At 50.2% G+C, this 16880-nt stretch overlaps 1 protein-coding gene across 1 annotated transcript in view; it reads right to left on the reverse strand.

Moving 5' to 3' along the window:
• Positions 1–3346: 3346 nt before the first annotated feature.
• The window catches only part of ATP10A (ATPase phospholipid transporting 10A (putative)), a 180744-nt gene continuing 167210 nt past the window's right edge, over positions 3347–16880 (reverse strand). The window contains exons 15-21 of the mRNA XM_068991490.1: positions 14849–14925; positions 11316–11441; positions 7261–7461; positions 4866–4946; positions 4683–4787; positions 4109–4296; positions 3347–3965 (exon numbers count right to left, since the gene is read on the reverse strand). Coding sequence (XP_068847591.1) covers positions 3347–3965; positions 4109–4296; positions 4683–4787; positions 4866–4946; positions 7261–7461; positions 11316–11441; positions 14849–14925 — 1397 coding nt within the window. The remainder of the gene's footprint in view (positions 3966–4108; positions 4297–4682; positions 4788–4865; positions 4947–7260; positions 7462–11315; positions 11442–14848; positions 14926–16880) is intronic.

The raw sequence follows: 16880 nt of genomic DNA on the forward strand, positions 1-16880 counted from the left end.
GGGCTACTCTCCGTTGAGTGCACAGGCTTCTCATCGTGGTGGCTTCTCTTTCTGCAGAGCGCAGGTTCGAGGCGCGCAGGCTTCGGTAGTTGCAGGACAGGGGCTCAGTAGTTGCGGCTCAAGGGGTCCAGAGCACAGGCTCAGTAGCTGTGAGGCATGGGCTTAGTTGCTCTGCAGCACGTGGGACCTCCCCCGATCAGGGATGGAACCCAGGTCTCCTTCGTTAGTAGGCATATTCGTAACCACTGGAACACCAGCGAAGTCCTCCCAGGGCTCTTTTGAGATAATCATGGAGTTCATCTCTAGGATGATTATTTGAGACTAAACTTAGCTACTTGCGATGTATTACTGTAGGCTTCTAGAAACATTCCTTATCCTTTGGGCAGCTAACAGCCAATGCCTTTTATGATGTTTTTTTCTCTGAAATGGCCTTGATAGGCATAGTCACAAACTGTCTTTCTGGATCATTCCTTTCTCAGGAGGAAGTATCTATGGAGGTAAAACGTCTTTTATTTTTGGCTGTGCTGACTCTTTGCTGCTTTGTGGGGGCTTCCTCTAGTCCCGGCAAGCAGGGCAACTCTTTGTTTTGGGGTGCTGGCTTCTCACTGTGGTGCCTTCTGTTGTGGTGAAGCACAGGCTCTGGGCACACAGGCTTCAGGCAGTTGTGGTGCATGCATTCAGTTGCTCTGCAGCTTGTGGCATCTTCTCAGACTATGGATCAAACCTGTGTCCCCTGCATCACAGATGGATTCTTATCCACTGCGCCACCAGAGAAGTCACATTAAGATGTCTTTGGAAAGAAGGCAATTGTGAGGGCAGGAAAGTCTGCAAGTTGAGATGTTTGAATTCTCAGATACTGGTGGCTCAGATGGTAAAGAGTCTGCCTACAATGCAGGAGACCCAGGTTCGATCCCTGGGTTGGGAAGATCCCCTGGAGAAGGAAATGGCAACCCACTCCAGTACTCTTGCCTGGAAAATCCCATGGATGGAGGAACCTGGTAGGCTACAGTCCATGGGGTCGCAAAGAGTCGGACACGACTAAGCAGCTTCACTTCAGTTCTTGTACTTTGTACTAACAATCCTTAATTGAGCAAACAGTAGAGTTGTACATCTTCCCAAGGAAATTCTTTTCATATGTGTTGCTCCAAAAACAGATGAAGTAACCTCAGGCATGGGGGTGGGGATGGGTGAAATGGGATCACCTTCAGTCCTGGGCATTGATGGCTGCTGAAATCCCTCCCCTTCCTCTCCTCTCTTGCCCCTCTAACAGACTCAGATATTACTGAGTATCCACATATGCAGCCCTGGTAGTTGGAGGGAAGCTGACCTCTCTCCTAGCTCCAGCCTGGAACCCATCAGGACATTCCCCACAATTTGCCAGTAATTGGCTTAAGGCCATCCTGCAACCCGGGAGAGGTCCAGAAAATGTTTGCTCAGTATGTGGAGAGTGACATCCTCTCCCCTCTGGAGCACGATGTGAGCACTTGCCCTGGGATGGTTCTAGCCACGTCATCACCAGGAACAGAGCCAGCCTTGGCATCACGCTGACCTCAGAGAGCTGAGCACCGGAAGGAAAGGGAAACCTGAGGTCTGAGTTGCGTGTCCAGTTGCCTCGGGGCCCACTTCTCTGGCCTTGCAGACCAGCCGTCTTCCTTTCCATCTGACCAGATGAGGCATGTTTCCTGCCTCGTGCAATGAGCCACATACACTGGAAATGCCATTCTACCTGGCATGCTATGCTCAGAAACTGCATAGTCCTGAGATCCTCCAACCTCCGCACACTGCTGCTTCGGGAACAAGCTCCACGGGGCCCTGAGCAGGAGCACATCCTGCTCACTTCACACCCCAGGCTGAGCAAGCAGGCAACTCACAGTGGCTGGCAGAGCCAGAGAGGGTTCTGAAGAGGAAATAATACATAGCTGCCTCAAATTCTTATCATCTCTTCCTTCCCTTTTTCTCTGTTTAGAGAGATGGCAGTAGTGACTCATAAGACAAAAAGGTAAAAAGCCCAGCCTCTTGGCAGGAAGCGTCTTGTAGGTGCTGATATCTGGTGCTGGTATAGCCCATGTCAATGTCCCAGTGTGCAGCCTGCATGTCACCCAGCTGTTTCCTTCATGGAATCTAAAAGAAGCAGCCATGAAGAAGTGTCCCAGAGTACTCAGAACATGTTCTGTTAGTGCAGCAAAGAGCAGGACCCTACGGGGTCTTCCTGGGATGGACCCCTCCCCATATCCTCTGCTGTAGCTAATCTCTGAAGTACCTAAATAATAGTATCTGATGCATATTTCCTCAGTTTTTCAGATGCTGGAACGACCACCAGATGGAAGAAATGAACTGCTTGATGACCACGAGCCTCCAGACTTTCTGGCACCTAAGGACTGATAACCATCAACCAATTAGGGAATTGTCACAGCTGATCACAGACCCTGGGATGCCCCTTCCTCACGTGGCCTTTAAAAAAGTTATGTGGAAATCCTTAGGGGTGTTCACAGCACAAGCCACCCAATCTCTTTGCTTGGTCTGGCAGTAAACATTTCTCTGCTCCGAACTCCAACATTTTGGTTTGTTTGGCCTTCCTATGTATTGGGCATATAAACAGGTCTTTAGTAACATTAGGTAACATGTTAATAACATCACACAACAGTGGCAACCGGACATGATCTCTTTGCAAAGTGAAGGCTGTTTATTGCTTATTATGATTTTAACAGGCAAGAACCTTCATAGGAAGTATAATACCTACAGGTGATCTTTACCAAATGCCTGCATAGAAATGAATGTTGGAATGAATTCTGTGTGTGTCTGTGTGTCTGCTTTCCCAGAGTTTTCAATTTCCCTTTGCTGGTGAAGCAGAGACCCAACCCTCCTAGTGGTGGGACTGACAGACAATGAGGATCTCCGCCAAAGTCATGTGTGTGCCCGTCACCTCCCTCCACCCCATCCACACTCCCCACCGGGGTGCACTGTGCTCATACATGTTTACGTTCAGGGAAAGCAAAGGTCACACATACTGAAGCAAACCAAACAGACCACGTTTTCTTTAATAAAATGAGATGAAAAAATAAATATAAACACACCTTTTCAAGTGTCTCTCTTCTTTAAACTTTTATATAAGATAAAGCTCTTATTTTTCTTTTTAGTATACTCTACTTAAAATTTTTTTAAAATAAACTTTTTTTTCAGTACCTTTCATTTCCTGTGTCAGCCTCAGAAATATATAAAATATACCTCACTAGAACTCTGTGCAAATAATAAACATAAATAATAGTAACATCTTTCAAAAAAAAAAAAAAAGAGCATTTCAAGGTTTTCATCCTGCACTGCCAGCCGTGCTTCTTGGAAGGCAGTCCTAGAAGCAGTCTGTGGTCTGCCCGCTCGAGCCACACAGGTCGCGTCCGGGCGGCGTGGAGCTGGGCAGGAAATCGCCGTCATGCTTGTCCACGGGCAGGCTGCTCCGGGAGAACTGCAGGACGCTGCCCAGCCTGCCGACCAGGGACAGCGAGGACATCCAGTTGAGGGAGCTGAGGCCAGGCACGCTGAAGACGGACGGCAGTGGGGCAGGCCGGCTGGCGCTCATGGGTCTCATCCTGGAACCCCCTGGACAGCCCTCCACGGCCACCGGCCCCGGCGGGGAGGACCGTGAGGGCTGGCTGCCCAGCCTGTCTGGCAGGGTGCCCTCCCTCCGTGGCACGCCCATGTCCACCGTGCTGGGCTCCCCGCCAGCCTCGGGGGAGCAGGCTGGCTGCCACGTGCCCCGAGACACGCGTGAGCCGCAGTCCCGGGAGACGGCCTGCGCCACATTGATGCTCCTCTGTCCCGGTGGCTTGGTCCTTGCTTCTCCCGGGATGTGCCCCCGAACAGAGGTCTCTCTGGGAGCCCTGAATTTCCCAGGGGACCGCCTGGCTAACTGGCGTCCCAGCTGCAGTGGGGTAGGGAACAGGGTCCCCTGCAGAGCTTTGAAAAACAACCTGGAAAGAACATACAGAATACAGTCAGCTACTGCTGCCACGAAGCCTTTGAGCTTCTGAGACTCGAATGGTGCAGGAGCACAGCAAAGACAGTGTTTTCCGAGCCCAGGTGGGACCTGAAGGCCACTGTCCCAGACACTTACCTGGGCAGCAGAGCAGCCACGGGCGCTAGCAGACAAATGGAGTAAAACACGGGGTCGCCCATTAGCGTCTGCATGGTCCAGTAGGGGTTGGAGGGAGGGTAGCACGTCGTGCAGGAAGCGTTGTAAATCAAAGCCACAGTGAAAAATAAAATGACACTGAAGCCACAAGCCGTCCAGTTGAGCCAGGTCTGAGGGGTAAGAGAAAAACAGGGCTTCTGTTTCAACAAAAGTGCACTGGTCTTCCTAGAGCAGGTGCAGTGTTCTCAGAGGCACAGTGGGAGCAGGGTGGGCTGGCGTGGACACAGGCTGGGCGATGGAAGCTAGGGGCCAGGGGAAGGAGGGCGAAGCAGAGCTGGGGTAGGAGGCAGGGGCCCAGCGCTGCCCAGGACAGGCACGGGCTTGGGCTGGAGCTGCCCCCCACCCAGGCTTGGGTCCATGTGGCCAGCCCGGGAACCCGGTTTGTTCTCATCACAGAGAGGCTGGCTTCACAAAACCCTGCTCAAGCTCACGGACTGGGCACATCAGTGAGGGCTCACAGACCAGCCCCCTTCTGGGTCAGTCCCACGGTTCTCACCCAGGTCTTGGTCTCGATGCCCAGGTGCAGGAGGAATGTGAACAGGGCGACGGCAGTGATGGGGGTGCCCCAGGTGAAGATGTCTGTGTCAGAGTCGTAGTAGGCCTGAAAGACAGCGGGGTCATCTGTCTGCGCGTCCCCGGATGAAGCTGGCGGGAAAGGCCTGGCCAGGGGCCAACTTACCAGGTAGGGAATGAAAAAGCACACGAGGCTCTGGAAGGCAGCATCGGCCATGTTCAGCCAGAACGTGCGAGGCCGATATTCCTGAGACACAAGAACAAGCAAAGGGATTATAGGGACGGCCTCATCTCTTCACACGGTATTCCAGTCCCCCTTGGGGGCCGTGAAGGCACAAGCCGGGCACCCCAGGGACACTTGCTAACTCAGGCCTTGGAGAGGGAGGTCTCAGGGGCTGGGGCCTGGTGGAAAAACACTATGGAAAGACTCCACAAGGGCCCTTGAGGCTGAGTTGGTCACTGACAGCATCTGGGTCTGCAAGGCCCGTTACAACAGGAAAGAGAGGAAATGCATTCTAAAATCCCACGAGGCATTTCCCTAGCCAGGGACTAGAGCATGAAATTCTGGCAGCCTCTCCAATGTCAGTCCTTCTACTTTGTCAGGGCTTGGCTTCCCTCCCCCTAGAATGTTTTTTAAAAATTAGTTATTTCAACAAATCACAGATATCTCCTAATGTTAAAATCAATTAGCTGCACAGAAAAGACAAAAATGACTTTGAAATGGACAAATCAAGTCTTCCTTGTCTGGGTGCCCACGTCTCTATCTGACCCTGCTGAGTTCTGAGCTGCAAGAGCGAGCACTGGCCCACAGGACATTCAGAGCAGACAAGACGAGTGTTTACCAAGCACTGAGGAAAGGCAGCCCCTTCCTGTTAGTCCCCAGAACAAACTCACCTAGGAGGTGAGACCTGGCTGAATACACGAGCGCCTCCAGGTGACGAGCAGAGACCCTCATCTACCTTCCTTCAGTAGCCCCCGTCCCAGGCTGCCCATGGGAAGTCAGTAGTTCAGCTGTGTCTGACTCTTTGCCATCCCACGAACTGCAGACTTCCGGGCTCCTCTGTCCAGGGAATTTTCCAGGCAAGAATACTGGAGAGGGTTGCCAGTTCCTACTCTAGGGGATCTTTTCCACCCAGGGATTGAACCCTTCTCTCCTGTGTTTCCATCCACCTGGCAGGTGGATTCTTTACCACTGCACCACCTGGGAAGCCTGGTGGGAAGTCAGGGCTTCAGTAAATCAGTTATGAATTATTTATAGACCACTGTGGGAGATGCGGAGCTCTATTCCCTGGGCACATGTATAATTCCAGTCAGCCCAAGAGAAGCACTGACGTGGCTTTCTTTACTGACCAGCAGGGACAGCTGGGAGTCAGCATGCCAATCTACACAGTATATTGATGGAAACATGTATTTACATTATCTGTTTGTGTTCACTTGGTTTTCCCAGGGTTTCCCTATGGGTTTATCTTCTCATTAATCCCTATTCAAAGGAAATCACATTTCTTTGGGGGATGTTTTAGAAAAATCCCCGTTCTTCCTACAGTCATCCCACATGTCCGTGACTTGGATTCCAAATGGGCTTTCCTTGGGCTCCTGGAACCTCTTAGTATAAAGACAGTTTTCACTTTGGTATATTTTCAAAAGAGCTTCCCAGCTGGCTCTAGTGGTAAAGAACCCACATGCCAGTGCAGGAGACACAGAGCTGTGGGTTCGATCCTGGGTGAGGGAAGACCCCTGGAAGAGGGCATGGCAACCCACTCCAGTATTTTGCCTGGAGAATCCAGGGACAGAATCCTGTAGACCTTTGCAGGTTATATAGTCCATAATGTTGCAAAGAGTCAGAAATGACTGTAGCAACTTAGCACTCATGCATGCATAGTTTCAAAAGTCTTTTCTTTCTCTCTTTTTTTAAGCTTTAGGTAAACTGATATACAGAAAGTACACACACTTTTAATGTAAACATTTTGATGAGTGTGGGCCCATATATACACCCCTGATACCATCACAACCAATCAACTTTTTCTACTTAAACCCACTGTAGTCAAGTAGACAGAATTCATTGTTTCCCCGCCCTGGTCAGAGTCTAGAGTTTTAACTCTTCCAGTGTCCTTTTTTTTGAGATTTTATTTTTAAAATTTTATTGGAGTATAGTTGTACAGTGTTGCACAATGTTGTGTTAGTTTCAGGCATACAGCAAAGTAGTTCTGTTTTATACACACACACACACACACACACACACACACACACACTCTCTTCTTCAGATTCTTCACCCCATAGGTTATTACAAAATACCAAGTAGAATTCCCTGTGCTACCCAGTAGGCCCTTGCTGGTGATCTGTTTTAAATATAGTAGTGTGTGTATGTTAAGGTCTCAAGCTCCCAATTTACCCCTCCATGCCGTATTTCTCCTTTGGTAAAAAAAGTTTGTTTTCAAAGCCAGTGAATCTGTTTTGTAAATAACTGCATTTGGGATTCCACATCTGAGCGATCTCATATGGTATCTCCCCTGCTCTGTCTGCCCAGGGTGTCCACAGAAAGGGCGGCGCGGGCCGGGGCTCACCTCCATGTTCTGGCCGCTCTGGTAGAGCTGCGGCTCGGCGAGCAGCACGCCGGCTGTCACGTCCTTGTCCAGCACCCCAGTCACGAGCTGGGGGAGCGATGAGAAGAGCAGGTTAAAGAAGATCAGGTACCACTGGTCAATCATGGCGGACGCGGAGAAGCCACAGTAGAACTGGAACCAGAACAGGAGGCCGACGAACATCTGTGGTCAGAAAGGGTGGGACGGCGGTTCCCAGCTGCCCACGGAGTCCCGTCCCAGGGGCCAAGACCCGCCCCGCGGGCCACCGTCCCGCAGACTCCTGGCCCAGGCGGCCGAGAGCCTGGCAGAGTCTGGCTGGAAAGACTGAATCTGTGCACAGAGATTGTCTCCAGAGACGGCTCTCACTTTGGTCCCCGTCTCTCTCTCCCCTCCTGCATCCCTCCGGCATCCGAAGGGCAGCAACAGCAGCTGGGGATTCCCACCAACAGCCCTCGGAGGGATGCAGTCTTGTGGCCAAAGGGCCACAGATCATAAGAAAACAAAATAACGCTTTGGCGGGGTCTAGGGGGGCTCACGTCAAGAGGGCCAGCTGGGTACATCACCCACTGCCAGGCTTCTTTCCTTGCGCTCCTCTGGGACCACACCCTGGATGCTGCCTTCCTCTCTTTAATGAGGAACAGTGTACAGTTACTGACTCTCGTGGAGGGGAGGACGCACACACAAGCAGGGTGGTAATCACGACTTTGACTGAGCCCTGGCCTCCGCTGGGTACTCTGCTGTCTGGGTGAGCTACAGGCATTCCTGCTGGTCCCTATGGCTATCCCAAACAGGAAAGTGAGGTGCAGAGAGATGGAGGAACCTCCTCCCATGCCCAGCGTGAGGACCTGGGTGAGCCTCTTCCCACTATTACTTGGTCACTGAACATCCTGATGCTATATGGGGGGTGGCGGGGTAGGACAGGGGCTGGCAGCTTAGTGACTCCAAGGCATTCCGACACTTATCAGCTATGCAAGCTGGCACAGATAACTTAGCCACTCTGTGCCCCAGTGACCTGTCCATGGCATGGGCACACTAGTGGCACTCAGCTGTGGGCTGCGGTGAGAATTCATGACTAATACACTTTGAAGCACTCACAAGAGCTCCCTACATGCTGAGATGCTCTTAAGTGTCATCTGTGGCTGTTACTGTCAGAACAGCTATTTCCTTCATCTGAGGCTCAAGCAAGGCTGGTGTGCTCACCCCATTTAGAGGAAAGGAAACTAAGGTCCAAGGGGTCAAATGACTGGACAGTGGTCACTGAATGAGTAACAAACCAATCTTGATCGGCCACTCAGGGGTCTTGGCCTGAAGGAGCAACGGAGGAAGAAAATTCTCTGCTGGACACTGCAGACAGTGGCCTTGGGGTGGGTTCTGGAGCTGCTGCTGTGCACATTTCTGACTTTGAGGCAGTCACTTAGCCTCTTTGAGGTAGAGCTCAGAGATGTTTCTTGACCTAAAAAATGGCTTGTTCCAATGATCAGGAAAAAAAGACAGTCTACACTGCTAACACCTCTAGTGACCCAGATCTTCCAAACCTTGTTTCAGTCTTTGCCCTAATGCAACTCTTCCCCTCCACCCTGAAAATGGACAGACTTGGTTTCTTCACTAACTTTCTTCCCTTTTTCACACCCACACCTGCTTATGGCTCTTCTATCTCTTCAGGTGCAGCCTACTGACTCATCAGTAAATAAGTGGAGTCGAAGAGGAGAAAAAGTACTTAGATACTTGAGATTTTTTTTTTTCATGTACTACCCAAAGCCTTCTCAAACCACTGTTGCTATGGAAACTTTCCTTCTCTACTCCTTACTGGAAGGCAGGTGAACTTATTCTGAAAACAAATGAATTTCTCAAGTTGGGAGGCAGAGGGATTATTTCTGAACTTCTCAAGTAGATTAATTGCCTGTTCACAGAGGCCTTGCATCTGACACAGAATCAAAAGAGGCCCCTTCTCCTTCCTTGCCCCCTTCCCGTGGACAGATTCGCTGCAGCAGACAGGAGGCACTGTCCATTCCGGTAGCCACTCTGGGTCTCTTCTGCACCTGAAATATTGAATGCCTCCCCCTCAGTCTGAGAAGTTTTTGTTAGGAATTACGAGAGCAGAGTTCAATTCCTATGTTCTGTTTTGTTTTCAGATAAAGAAAACAAAATCCAAAGGAGGCAAATAACTTGCTCCAGATTGCACAGCTAATGACAGAGAAATGGGGCTGGGATTCCAGCCTGCCCAGCCCCACTCACCTTTGCTCAAAGCACCACCTACCCCTTCGGGAGCTGGGAGCCTCTCGGTTTGCAACTCTGTGCGAGGAGGGGGTGGTGCTGGGGAGGCAATGCCAGGCAGTCAGTAGCAAGGGGATCTGACGAGGTCAGGGACAGCACAGCACAGCCCTGCATGGACTGAGTCCCAGGGAGAACCCAATCTGAATTAATTTCCAGGACCTAACCTATAGAATTAGACATGCTCTTGACTTTGGAGCTATGGATCCAGCAGGGCAGATCTACGGGACTACTCTCAAGAGTCAGCTACCTCAAGAGTTTACTTACTTTGTCTCCTTGCCTCCTATCAGAGGCAAGAAGGACAAGCAGCAATCCAGCAAGTTCTCAGCAGACTGTCTATACCTCACAAGAAGGGTAGGGTCCTGAGATGGCCATGTGGTCCATCCTGGAGGCTATTGCTGCCACACAGCTGTCTGCCAAGGACACAGTAGTGACGGAACTAAGAATTAAATATTAGGGCCAGCAGGAAATAGACCAGGGCCCTGAATCAGAGTCCCTGAAGAAACAGAACTGTCTTGAGCCAAGCAGGTCTGCGCACAGCCTAACTGAAAGGTCAAGTACAGAATGAGCGGGCCCCAGGGGGGTCTACCTGCCAGCACAGAGGGTGGCAGCCCCCTCCTACTGGCCCAGGGTGGGCGTGATTTTTGCCATTTATTTCTACTTCATTAAATCTGGGCCCAAAGCTTCAATGTCATAATTGCTATATCAAAGTCCATTTGTATCTGAATAAACAAACTGCTATGAAATCAGTTTTGTTTGTTTGTTTGTGAAGTCGCTCAGTCATGTCTGACTCTTTGCAACCCCATGGACTGTAACCTACTAGGCTTTTCTGTCCATGGGATTCTCCAGGCAAGAATACTGGAGTGGATTGCCATTTCTTTCTCCAGGGGATCTTCCCGACCCAGGGATCGAACCCGGGTCTCCCGCATTGGAGGCAGACGCTTTAACCTCTGAGCCATTTTTACCATTTCACTACCTCATTGACTGGTTCTGTAATCCTAGATTTATAAGCCAAAGTACTTTATTCATGTATTTATTGAGACGGTGCAGCGGGCTAGGTGTGTAGCAGAGCTGTAGAGGAGTGTCAGTGTCTAGTGTGGAAGTTTCCTGAATAGGAAACTATGGTAAAACGTGATGACGCCTGTGGTTGATGAATAAACACAGAAGCAACAATGCAGCCATTGGCGTATGTACACTCATGGCAGTCAGGGGATGAGGAAAGGCTTCTCAAAGACGGTGGGCAATCTCAACAGCCTGCTTATCAACAGGGTCACCGCCCAGCCGAGTCCTCTCATGCTGACCCAAGACTGCCAACCACACTTCCACTCATCAGATGAGCCTATGTGCTTTGAGAGAGCACCGATCAGAGCATCCTAGGAGACCACTCCTGAGAGAGACGGGGACAGAGCAGTAAAGGGCCTAGAAACTGGAGTCAGCTGGGCGGAGGGAGAAAGGAGCCTCGAAAACCCACTGACTGAGGACTTCATGCAAACCCCGGGACCCCACGGTCACTCTACCTATTATAAAGCTGCAAGTGGACTTCCTCCTTGGATCTACCTGTTTCCATGCTCAGAGTGGCAAGTAAGTTAAGATTTCTGAGACTGAGGGTGCAAGGGCAGACCAGCCTGGGAAAAATCCACAGAAGCCAAGTGGGGTAGAACCAACGGGAGGCTGTGGGATGGCCCACAGACCACGTTCAGTTAACAGTCCTGTGACTCTCACGGATTTCACATCAAAAATCCTTGACACTGGCATCACATACATACTGTGTTTTTGTAGAAGAAGTACAGCACCATGTTGGCAAGCCGGGAATAGCACCAATGTCCGTGAACGATCAAGAGCCTCGCGAGGTATCGGAACTTGGGCACCGCGAAGTCACTGGCCATCACTGCCTTGAGAGGGAGAGAGCGCCAGTTGTTGGTGCTGCCTCACTGTGCCTGAGGTCCACCTTAACTCCCCCCAAACAAGGCGCAACAGGGATGCAGAAATGCAGTCTGAACTGGCTGTTACCACTGTCTCCAGGATGAACGCTTGCATTTAAGAAATATCCAATATCGACCACACTCTAGTTTAGGGATACTGCTCTAGAGGACATATTTAAGATTTCAAATATATGTTATTGATGGATTTGTAAAGTTTTTGCTTTTTCTTTCCCATGCTTTTTTATTTTAAGCAAACTAAAAAAAATATGGAGATGTATGAAGTTTCCCTGCTTTTTCCCACTCTCTGATGTTTTATTCATCTAAATCATATTAGGATCCCAACCCAAAGATGAACCAAAGCTGCCCCTTAGGTATGCCTCAGGGACAGACAGACAGCTGTTCTGCGAGGTGTCCACTGGGTCATTCTCCCCAAGAGCCACGGGTGATGAGCAAGGCCAGGCCCATGGATGCCCTGCCCGCCAACCAGCCCAGTCTCAGGATGCCCACTGTAGGGCACTGGACACGGCCTGAAAGGACAGTGGGATGGATGGCAGGCTTTGTCTCTAGACGGGCAAGAGCCTGGGGGAGGAAGCTTGCCTTTACCTCACTGAGCACCACATTCTACACAATTAAACTAACTGGGCCAGACAGTGCCATCCTAATGACAACGTCTATGTCCAAAATAACTTGGAATGCATCATTATTTGGGAATGAATTTCATTATTTTGGGGAAAAATCCATGAAAATGTCAAAGATACATTTTTGCTTATCTTTGAAGGTTGTTCCACACAAACATTTAAGTCTGCTTTTCAAATTTTACAGACTTCCCTTAAATATCACTCAGAAAAGAGCAGGTGATGATACCGTCCCATTTGTGAAACAGAGTAACATCATTACACATGACAGAAAAGAATGTAGCCTTAGAATGTCTGCTTTCTGAACCCAAAAGTAAGGATCTGAAAGCAAACAGTATCTTTACCCCTCTTCCTGTCAATATGTGGGAGCCTTAAGGGTTTTGTGCATCTTTTCTTCCTTTGTTTATTCCACAATTCTTCCTCTCAAAAATCATGTATTAAGACCCTCTGGTTTCCAGACACAGACTTGGAGACAGATACCGTCACATGTGGTCCCTGTGAAGGGCTGATGTTGAGACAGAGTTAAGGAGAAGCCCTGGGGGTGTTTGGGAAGCAGCCCCGACCTTGAGAACCGCAGGTATGCCCCTCTTTCCAGGCCCTGCTGGCCTATCCTCCACCCTTCGGCCCAGCTTCCCGCCTCCACACCCTGAACATACCACTCGCTCCCCCAATCACGGTGGCCTCCCCAGTGTTCCCAGCTGGGCAGGGCCTCCCATCACATCCTCAGCAGGGAAACTCGTGTCGCTCTTTCACAGCACTCACGACAACTCAATTATGATCCCTGGTTTAAGTCAGAATACTTCTCTACTTTCCCTTTCTGATCTTTCTGAATATTCCATGAGACCCTGCACAGTAGACACTGTGATCACCTGCAGCCCTGGCTCCCAGTCACCACTTGACCCATGGGGTGCTCAACAAACATGGTCGACCACATGACTCCTAAAAGACTGGGTGTCTCAGAGTGACAGAATCGCCTTGGTCTTTTCTGTTCCCCTGCCTGGGACACCCTTTCCACCCTGGCTGAACTGGGGAGCTGCAACTACCATCACTTTTCCTCAGACACTCAGCTTGGACTCCTCGGGTCCCTACAGCCACAGCGCCCACACAGTGTGTCTTCCAGGGAGCTCTGCACAACATCCCCTTGCCTACTGGACTGACTAACAAGCAAGCAGGGCCACATTCCCTTGGGGAACCTGAGCCCTTAGAACAGTAGGAGAAAGTGTCGAGTCTTACCGTCACTTTACATAATGCACCCTCAATAAAGAAGTATAGCTTCAAGTAAACACGGAAGCATCCAGTGACACTCCATGTAGAAGTCATGTCCAATCAAAGCTGAGTCTCAGTAATGCCCCTACAGTGAGGCTGATCCCCACACCGCCTTCATGGCTCACTGAATCCTCTGGCTCCTGCCCTGAGGCCCTGCAGTGGATACAGCTCATGTCCTTCCTCACCAGCATGCTCAATCTTAGAGACCCTGATACAAAGTGGATTCACTGGCTGCATTTCTCTGCACGAGTGGTTTAGAAGAACTGCCCTGGGTAAGTTTTCATTCTAGGAAATGAGTGCAAAGGAGGCCATGCTGAAAAAATCAGATGGAATCAACTATTTTTCTCATTCATTCAATAGACATTTTTGAGCTCCCCCATGTGATGTCAGAGAGAAGGCAATGGCAACCCACTCCAGTAGGCTGCAGTCCATGGGGTCGCTAGGAGTTGGACACAACTAAGCGACTTCACTTTCACTTTTCACTTTCATGCATTGGAGAAGGAAATGGCAAGCTACTCCAGTGTTCTTGCCTGGAGAACCCCAGGGATGGAGGAGCCTGGTGGGCTGCTGTCTATGGGATCGCACAGAGTTGGACATGACTGAAGCGACTTAGCAGCAGCATGTGATGTCACTGGGAGGAGGGGCAAGGATGAGTCCCAACTGGGTTCCATTTTCCATTTTATGGAGGAAGAAAACATGTATAGTAACATAACCCAGGTCAGACGAGGCGCAGGAGGAGAGTTATGTGCTGAGGATGAGCCCAGGATGGAGCGACTGTGCTTCTGGCTCAGGACTTTCCATCAGACTGTGATTTCAGTGTCAAGTGAGAAAATCAATGAACCTCCACAAGCATGACACACATGTGTGCTCTAAAGCTACTTACATGGTGAACACACCAATGAACAACCGATGACCAAAGAGTGAACAACATCTTGATTTTTAAAAGAAGATAACTGGATAGACTGTTGCCAAAAGTCTCCACCAAGTTAAAAATACTGTGATTCAAACTTAATCAAATGTAGAACTGCTATGTCCCAAAGAAGTACATTCGTAATGAACCATTTATTCATCATCTGGGTCATGTGCGGAGAACCAACACAGTGGCAAATGAAAAACACAGATGAATTTTCACATGAGTGAGGACAGCTTTCCTCCATCTTCATGGTGACACCAAGACACAACAGTCCTATAGCAAAGCCCATGGTATCACTGATGTTCAGAAGCAATAAAAAATGCCTTGCAGAGACAACCCACTCCAGGCCACCTTTCCACAGAAACAGACTTAACTGCACATTCACTGCACAGCTTCACTAACACAAAGAGCCGCCTGCCACCTGGTCTACTGCGGCTTAGCAGCAGGTGAGCACCAGCTGTATCAAGATCCAAGCCTTCACCTCTGCAGGACGGCTCACAGGGAGCCCAGCGTGGCTCACAGTGGGAGCCCTTTGGTTGCCCAGGACAGCCCCCTGTCCTTACCTGCATGCCCTCCTGGCCTGAGATTCCCACGCCCACGTCTGCTACCTGGATCATGCTGACGTCATTGGCTCCGTCTCCTAGAACAGCACAGGCAGGGAGAATCATGAGCTGAGATGTACATGATTAAACAGGCTTGATGGATCTTCCCAGGACTGTGGTGTGAGCTGGGAACTGTGGAGAGGCCTAGGGAGGAGTGAGGAAGAGGCAGTGCAGCCCCTGCCCCAGGGGAGCTGGGTTATGCAGTCAGAACAAACCTGGTGGGAGGCTTGGACCCACCAGCCAAACCAGGAAGAATCTGAGAAAGCAGCGGCCTGTGCCCCTTTCCAGTTAGGACACGTTCCAAGCTACTGGCTCAGACACCAGTAGAGCCCTTCACAGAGCACCTAGCACAGAACAGGATCACCACCTTCACTGTTACTCCTGACGCACTCTAGGCTTTGTCACACGGCAGTCAAGGCTACTTCCATTCATACTCCTGTGAGCGGTTTTCTAAACTGAACAAAGGTTGAATTCTGCCCAGCAAACTGTGGAACTCTGCACACTCAAGTCTGGCTAGCTTGTTAGTTACTGTGCCCACCCCTGGGCTCTCTGAGCATGTAATTAAGGAGACCATCTATGTATTTAGTCAAATTGCTGATAGAAAGTGTGTAGAAGCAGAGGGTCAGAGCTCTCAACATCTTTGGGGAAAGACAACCGGAGACTTAAAAGTCATTATCATTCAGTGAGAGTGACTGTTCTTGGAACAGGGCGGCAGAAGGGCCCACATCACAGAATACCTCCCCCATTTCAAACATGTAAGAAGTATAGGTATATAAAGTCAGAGTGACTTGGATGGATTTCTTTCCTCTGTGATTCCTCTGTTCTTTACTGCAGAGGGCCCAATCTGGAGAATAAGTCAGTATTTGTCCAACTGAAATTCTGTGAAGCAATAACCTCTACAGCTCTTCCCAGAATGTCCCATTCAAAATGAGATGTGTGGGCAATGATGCTCTCGGGGTTATTAACTGCTAGATGCCCAGGTCTAGGTCACATTCATGCCTTAACTCATAGAAAAAAATGAGCTAAAAGTTGATGGGTCTTTACCTTTCCTTTCCCTTTTGAGATTCTTTTTTGTTTTTTTCTTTCTGACCAGCCTTTTTCTTTCCCCAGTTTCCTAAGTGAATGCCACACACCAGTGATGCGGTGGCTGAGTGAGCCGGGCCCTGACCAGGCAGTGAGAATGTGCTGTATCATGTTCAGACTCTCACATCCGGCCCACTGGGGGACGCTGACCTCCTGTTACGGCTGAGGCTGGAGCACGGAGGAGTAAAGTTACCAGTGAGGGTGCAGACCCGGACTCAAACTCCTCAGCTTCTGCCTCCAACACCTGCTCAGAGAGACCTAAAGGTCTGTCTGGGCACGAGGGCAAAGGTGGTCCTGAGACAGCCTCCCCAAAGAGGGGCCATCCTAGAAGAGCTGCCTGTCTTATCTCAGCTGGAACCAGGGGGCTGTGGGTGAACACACACTCACCCCACCTTAGCAGTTACCATGCCCTGGGGATGTGCAGGTCCATCTCCATGACAACCATGCTAAGGCCATCACCAGCCTCAACTGTCCTGATGAGGTGACTGGGTGGCAATTCCTACATCACCAAGGGGGTGCTACCACAGACCTCCTGTAGAAAATACAGCAATTATTACTGATTGGTGAGGAAGCTTTATTTCAGAGCAAGCTCTCACTTAGGTGTGCATTCTATATGCAGGAAGACCAAACTATTTGACATCGGGGAATCCGGGGGACCACCCCTTTTCCTAGGCTACCTGCAGTCTCTCCCAGCTCTCCCCAGCAGGTGGGGCTGCCACGTCCCTGAACCTCCCTGGAGATCGGACTTGAATCAAAGTGGGTGTGGAGACAGGTGGGTGCGGGTGCAGACTGGAGAGGAGCCCAGGAGGCTCGCCAGGCCTGCAGTCTGCAAGGAAAAGCCACCATCAGACACACAGTCCTTAAGGAAATGATGGAAAATTCAGCAGCTATTCAGAGCTTAGGAGGAATG

Source organism: Capricornis sumatraensis, chromosome 19, assembly GCF_032405125.1.
Source record: "Capricornis sumatraensis isolate serow.1 chromosome 19, serow.2, whole genome shotgun sequence".
Lineage (NCBI taxonomy): Eukaryota > Metazoa > Chordata > Mammalia > Artiodactyla > Bovidae > Capricornis > Capricornis sumatraensis.